Source organism: Lottia gigantea, assembly GCF_000327385.1.
Source record: "Lottia gigantea unplaced genomic scaffold LOTGIsca_2, whole genome shotgun sequence".
Taxonomy (NCBI): domain Eukaryota; kingdom Metazoa; phylum Mollusca; class Gastropoda; family Lottiidae; genus Lottia; species Lottia gigantea.
In genome coordinates this window covers 2,649,304-2,657,215 of record NW_008708400.1, presented here as the reverse complement: position 1 = coordinate 2,657,215, position 7,912 = coordinate 2,649,304, and the positions used below count along the sequence as shown (strand labels likewise).

The 7,912-nt window shown below is 30.7% G+C and overlaps 1 protein-coding gene across 1 annotated transcript; it reads right to left on the bottom strand.

The window, feature by feature from the left end:
• Positions 1 to 373: 373 nt before the first annotated feature.
• LOTGIDRAFT_104100 (hypothetical protein) lies at positions 374 to 7,912 on the bottom strand (the record flags this gene model as incomplete). The annotated part of the gene is made up of 15 exons (XM_009053289.1): positions 374 to 480; positions 771 to 865; positions 1,201 to 1,391; positions 1,743 to 1,853; positions 2,205 to 2,283; positions 2,649 to 2,774; positions 3,322 to 3,461; positions 3,783 to 3,866; positions 4,125 to 4,174; positions 4,410 to 4,500; positions 5,707 to 5,749; positions 5,988 to 6,097; positions 6,721 to 6,828; positions 7,405 to 7,494; positions 7,787 to 7,912. Coding segments are annotated over 15 exons (1,551 nt in total), but the record flags the coding sequence as incomplete, so codon positions are not given.

Here is a 7,912-nt window from a genome sequence, read left to right as displayed (position 1 = left end):
AATCATAAACAGGATTTCTTTTAAAGAGAGCACTAACACTGCAGAGCACACATCATCATGTAACTATACTAACCAGTCAAGTCTGATTTGAGAAAAAATGTCTGGTTGTGATTTTTGTCATTAGGACATCCAATTCACAGGTAAATTTGATACTAATTTCAACTGATGAAGCTCACTTGGATTATAACAATCTTTTATGTAATAACAAACAAACTCAAAGTCAGATTTTCATTCTGAAAAGTAATCAAGGTAGTTATAATTACAGAAGCTATGTTCTCAAAACCAAAATTAAAATAAGGTCCAACAGAACATAACTGGAAAATTCAATTGATTTCACAAATCTGGATTACCCAACAATTGTATATTTGTCCTTCTAGAAAGCATCTCTAATTTTACTGAATGGTCTAACTGCCATATCAACTGGTAATTTAAACTGAACAGTATTTAATCTGTCTAAAGCTTTTAATGCATCATCAAATCCTGAAAGGAAAAAATGGTCAATAGTAAAAAAGAAAAGAGACATTTATTTAGACACTATAGGTTCTGTAGGTGCTGTAAACTGGTCTGTGGTAAAGACTCTTCCCTTGATTTTCTGCAAAGAATTACACAACAAAGTGCACAAAAAATCTGAAGCTAGTTGTTACTCACAAGTTCAAAGCTGTGCAATTGTCAGAAATTTTAAGTTGGTGTCCCTAAGTTTGACAAGTAGAACATGTTCTCATATCTACATTTGGATACAGACAGTAAAATAAGTCTAAGTAAGACAATACCTGTTCTAGCTACATAACTCCAATCTTGATAATATAAATCTATTAAAGTTTGTGTACGGAATAATAATCTTAACCATGTTACTAACTTTCTTTCACTGAAATAAATATAGAATAAATGATATAGCAGTTCAATTATCACATTGGACCACTGAGGAAAATAAGTGAAATAAATGTACTGAAGGGATAATTTTGACATAATTGACAATTCCAGTCAAACCAGACCAGATTTTTGGCTAATTTTCACAATGATTAGTGATAAGCCCTTAAAAGCCATTGTGGTATAAAAAAAAAATAAGGTTCAAAAATACAATTAAAGAGACAGTGTGAAGAATAGCCAATTTAAAAACTTATATCAATAATTGCACACAGTTACATACCAATTCATAAGAACAGTTAACCATGTTTTCTAATAAAGGCAACAAATACTTACTTTAATGCCATACAAATAAAGGCTTTAAAATGTGAATCTTCACTACGTTTTAATGGTGTATGGGTAGTAACTATAGTATCTATAGCACCTAATAATGTCTGTTTAGCTGTAATAGGTTTACCACCTACAATATCTAGATGAAATGATTGAGATAACTTTCTAGCTGGTGAATCATTATATTCTCTACCATGCTGAAATAACAAAGAGACAACCATCAGATGTTAAACCTCTAAGCTTGCAGTCAGACATATCAGTTGACCAAGGTGTAAATGGGTACGGACAGGAAAGATTAATGCCAAGAGGTTTGATCAAGGACTGGATGGTAGATAGGATACTAAGTAAATCTAGGTCGGTATCCTTTTAAAAATAGTTCTTTCTTTCAAAGACACTTGTTCTGAAATCTCAGATTTCTCTTGGCAATAGGGGCTACATTATTTATCACTATTATTATTATTATTGCAAGAGGTGTGTCGACCGATTTGAGAATAAAGACGGTGCTTTATATCCTTACTCTATTTTTCTGTTAAAGAAAACATTCTTACCTTCATTTCATAAAATTTAAGGAGAAGATCCCAGCCATGTAATGCTCTGGTGATAGTAGCTGATCGAGATGGAAAACATCCAAATGGTACAATACTGCTACTCTGACCAACCTACAAAAGAAATAAATTCTTTTCCAACTCACTGTAAAATGATGGCTTTTCTTATACGGCACATCATAATATGAGTTACTAACAATTGACTTTTACACAAGTGTCTGTTGATCTCCAGCCTGTGTCAGCTTAAGATGAGTTCTTGTTAATCGGGTTTTAGCCACGAGTCCTACATTGTTGTCTTGGCTTCTGTATGATGATAGAGCATGTGTTGGCAGCATGAGATGAGCTCTTGATAAGTCAAATGGATTCAAAAATCTAAAGGGCCCCCATTTCATTGGAATTTGAAAGCCAAATCTCTTGGTTAGTCAGCACAAATGATGTTTAAAATGGAATTTTAATTTATCTTACTTCCATCAGCCCATGTTCCATCAGATCTTTAATGGACATAGCTAAATCTCTTCTAACAGCCTGAACAACTTCAGCACTACTCATATCATCTACCTGTATTATCAGAAGAGAATTCATGTTGATTAGACCTTGATTTCAAAACTCAATCGTATTTTTTCAGAACAAGTTTTTTAATAATTATTTCAGTCCACCAAGCAACTAATGGACAGAAATATTATCAAAGTAGACCATTGCATAAATACTAGTTATTAGACAGAAACTACATTATTCTACATCTGAACTAGTCTCAAAATTAATGTAGTTCATGCTCTGCAATAGTCTTGTTGAATGGTTTTATCTCTTACTATATTGTCCACATATGGAACCAGTAACAGTATGATGTTTCAGTTTGGTAGTGCCATGTTATCGGTAACAAGGGAAATAACTCTATTTTTACCAATAAACAATATACGTGCCTCTGTAGAATCATCAGAATAATCTTCTGTATCTGTGTCTGATTTCTTTTGTTCTTGTGCTTTAACAGTTTGAATAGTTTTATCTATAGCTACTTCTAACTTAGCTCGTAAATCTCTAGAATAAAATATGTTATATTATACTATATTATATTATAATGTACCATGGGGAAGATTAGAATTCAGTCCATTATTATGTTTTAAGATATGCAAAAAAGATGTTGTTGTACTGAGATTGGAAGGCTATTACCAGTAAGTTTGTTTTCGTAAATGAAATGAAAAGTAGATTTACATCTGCACCAGTTTTTGGGTGATGGACAGCTGCACGAGCCTACACTTGTTCTATTTCTGTGTGTCAAAGAATCTTAAACATGTGCAACCTAGAGCAAAATTGGCCTCAGTTCATTGTCTTATCTTGTAGACACTTTTTCCATATCAGCCCTTTCAACCTTTATCGCTGACAGGACAAAAACTGGTTAAAAATTTCAGGGTATCATCTCTATATATGTTGGAATCAATTCCTGGGAGTCACTACTAGATCAATAAGCAAGAATCTAAAATGTTTTTGAGAAATATAGAGTCTGAAAATGATTTTAGCAAAGGTTGTATACTGAGACAGTCTTCTTACTACTATCCTATAAATCAATCAGTTGGAAATGACTTACCCCCAATGATTGCCCTTTGGTGTTTTTTTCATCATATTATGTTTAAATTCTCGACTTCCACACCCTAGTTGACTAATAATATATATCTGTAATACTGTTAATACTTTCTTTACTGTAGTTCGGGTACTTTCTTTTACATCCTAAATTATATCAAAAATCTTTAAATTAACCATTAAAGATAGATCAGTGACCATTATTCAATTTAAGAGATAAAAGCAAATATATTCTAAACAATTTATAAGGTAGAAAATAAATGGGAATATGTTCAAAATAGCAATAGGAATTTTTGATTAATTATTATTTTGGAATTGCTTTACATTAGGCAATTTTAAGCAAAATCATTTTTTGTCTTCTTTTGAAATTTCACTCAGGGAAGGTTTCCATTTCATAAGTGAAACTTTACATTTCTATATCTATATATTCTGATAATCCAAAAAAGACAGTAAAAATCATAGGCCTACCTCATGGTGTTTTTTCTTGAAATCAGTTTGTGACGATGATTTAGGTAAAAAACGATCTGTACATTTATTTACATCAATAGGATTCTGAAAGATAATAAACAATTAACAATACAATAATATTACCTTAATTAGATTCTAATTCATCAGTCAATCAAGTTTCTATATTTTTAAAAATCTTTATTTGTCTTAGTTAAAATTTTGTGCATTATTTCTGCATGTTAGAATGGTATTATTTCAGATTGGTACCTCAATTATTTAAGCAACTAACTGGATTTTTAAGGAAGTTATTTAGACAACTAAGTTTCTTGAGAACAATCTTCATTAACTTACTTTAGAATGGACTAAACACGTACATCTCTCTTTACCTAATGGACCAGGACTGCTTGCTTCACCTAGTATTATAAAGAACATATATCAAGTTATTCAGAGCAAGTTGAGGCAGGCACCAATGTATTTAAATATCTATATAACAATCTAAAAGCAAGGTTAAAATTGAATGATATAGAGTATTTGAAAAAAAAAAAACATTACAAGAAAATGAAGTTTTAAGACTCACATCCTAGAGCATCATTGAAAAACATAGTGCAGTATCTAATGTGTAGTAGATAAAGGTATTATGCTAATTACCTTGTAAAAACTGTATAAATCTTTCTAAATCAATAATCTGAGTTTGTAACTGATCTACCAGTTTCTCTTTAACTTTACCAGGATTCACAATCTATAATATTATTTATATTATCATAACATGACTGTAGCATCAACATACTATATATAGCCTTATCAAATAACATAAACATGTAGTTTCTTTAAAATCATTAAAGTGATATAGTCCTCAAAATATTTTCCTCCTCAAGATAAAGTTCAATATCAGATATTTTGCCCAATTTCAGCTATCTTACTCAATTTCAGATTTCAGATATCTTACTCAATATCAGATGGCTTACTCAATTTAAGATATCTTGCTCAATTTCAGATATCTTGCTCAATGTCAGATATCTTGCTCAATGTCAGATATTTTGTTCAACTCAGATATCTTGCTCAATTTCAAATATCTTGCTCAATTTGAGATACCTTGCTCAATTTCAGCTATTTTGCTCAATTTCAGCTATCTTACTCAATTTCAGATTCCAGATATCTTACTCAATATCAGATGGCTTACTCAATTTCAGATATCAAGATTGCTTAATTTCAGATACTTTGCTCAGTGTCAGATATTTTGCTCAACTCAGATATCTTGCTGAATTTCAAATATCTTGCTCAATTTCAGATATCTTGCTCAATATCAGATATCCACATATTAGTGATATCATGAGAAGGCAAGTTTTTATTGACTATATCCCTATAATGTCTAATGATATCATAACATCAATATGCCATGTTCTCATTTGCTATATCAGCAATATATATAATTGATGAAAAGAGGATAGAGAATACTATTATCACTCTTATCTACTTATATAATATAGAACAGTATACTTATATTACAATACTTATATATAATTACTCTTATTACTTAATTGTTCCCACTTACAGATTACAGATCTATCTCTTTTGATATCATTCCTAAATAATACACATTTTATTTCTATGAGTTGTTGAGTTCTATACGCAAGCTAAATCAAATGAAATTTTACATCATTTTTGCATTTTGTCAAGGCTGCAGGATTATCCTACTATCCTATTCTAAACTTTAATATGTACAGCCTTTAGCACTCAGGGCGTCTGTTTTTGTTGCTTTCAAATTTTGTCATATCCATCTCAAGGTTAAACGAAATTGGATTAGGGGTGAAATAGGGTCATGATTTCATTTCAAACTAGGTTCATCAAGAGGTCAAAATAAACAAAAATTTGAAATAGCAAAGTTCATGGCAGCCTTTGTAAAAGCATCTTCTATCATGTGAATCTAAGTCTATAAATAGCTTACCTGAGCTATGGCATGATTTACAACCTCCTTTAGATCATCCGGACTGAAAGACAATTTGATAGAGCTTCAAAAATATAGACTGACCATTTTTTTCCAAAGCTTTGTTCAGATAAAGTCTTAAAAAAGTTGGCATGTATCAATATCGCATAGAACATGAAATAGATTTTGTCAAATACCATGAACTGGTTTTCAAAAAGGAGGACAGCAAAAATCAAGTTTCTTGAGGATCAATTATGCTTCTGTGCATATTCAACACTTATTTAAATACTGAGTATACTTACGATAAATAATCAAAATCATGAAGGTCTAAATCTATCTTCTGTTTTAATTCATCTATAACTATTTTCTGTTTTTCTATCACTTTTGTAGTAGGAAGTTCAGCATTGCCAGTCTTCAATAAAAAAAAAGACACTCTAGAATATACTCTACAATGTGTTAGCTCATCTGTGAAAATCTGTGAATTTGAAGACAATATGATCGATTATTAGCCTGAGCCTACCAACAAAAGATCACAGTTGCTTTCAGTTGCTGTCAGTGACAACAGTTACATCATCTACTTTACAGCTTATTTGATGTAGTAGTCCACCATCATCAAATATGCAACCATCTAGTTGCCATTAGCTGCTCATTATCTACTTTATAGCAAATTGATACTGATCGTCTACTGTCATCACAAATGCAACCATCCAACTAATCAAAGTATTTAATAAATTTCATATCTGGTAAAGTATATACCCAAAAATAGAATCGTGAAAACCAGCCTAGCGTAAATTAGATTCAAGGTTTACATTGGATGAAAACTCAATCTTCAGCCAACAAAAGTTGGTTCTGCTGCCAATCTTCAGCTTTAATAAATGGTAGCATCTTCACATTTCAGAAACATTTCAGGAATATTTTCATTTAAAAAACAGTTTATGACTATTGATTTCAGTTGACATGGAATTATATATTAAATAGATATATTGACTGATAAACCTTAATACATTTAATGAAAAATATACGCTTGATATTTACCTCATAAGCATAAGTTTCCAGATCTTCAAGTTGAGTTTTTAACTGTGTTATTAATTCCTTTTGTTTTTCTCTTTGTTGTGAGATCTTAGCTTCATGTTCTTTTTCACTCTGTCAATATATAGATGATAATATAGATAGATAGAAATATTAATGACATTATCTTCCATAATACTAAATCTAATTACAAAATATATCTAGATAATATAGACTTATCTAATATCGACTACAAGCTGTGTATCATATAGACAGACCGAAGTCTATTACATCATTGTCAGTAAATGATATAAGATTTCTTTGTTAAAATTTTCTTTGTTAGTTCCATATATATATATTGATTATTTTTTTACATTACATCTTATTGTTTGAGCAAAGCAACAAGTTTTTGTAATTTTTTTAGTTTTTTAAGATAATTGGAATATCAACATCAAAATAGTACTATAGTCTTAGAATGTCTTTGCGATGATAACAATTTAATTTTTTATACATTAACATTGAAAAGAAACAAATTTCTCCCATCCCAAATTTCAACTAAAAAAAGTCAAAAATTTTGGCTGAAGATTATAGTCTAAAAACTAACTTTGAAGACATAATGTACAGATCATCATAATATCTATCCAGGACTAAAGTCACCCTGGTTTAATGAGCTTCATTCCATCTATGTGCATCTGAAAAACAATCACTTACCATAACTTTCATAGCATCTTCTATTTCACTACAGCCTCTAACATCAGGTATTCCACGAAATGCAAACTGTTCTAGTTCTGTTAATAGTTTCTGGAAGTTTATAGACAGACACTTATGATATAGTCTAAAAGTAAGGCTCATAGCTTGTTTTTTTATCTTAATGTCTTTGACAGTTCTTTGTTAGCATCCTGCAGGTCATATCATAAAGCAAGGCCATTTTCGGATACTTGAAATATGCAGATATTTTAACTAATTTTCTTACTAGGTCCCTATATACCCTTCCTACATATTCGAAGACTTGGACAAAAATTTTAAGGATGAAACTAATATCAAACACAATTTGGAATTGGCTCCAAATAAATTGAAATATAACAAAACTCACTTCTTTGTCATCAGCAGGAGCACTAACTATTTGTTTTAATCGTAGCTGTACTTGAGCAAAATGTGATGTCAATGCCAATAAAGATGAATTCAACTGTTCTTGTTCAGATTCCAGTTCTCTTAACTT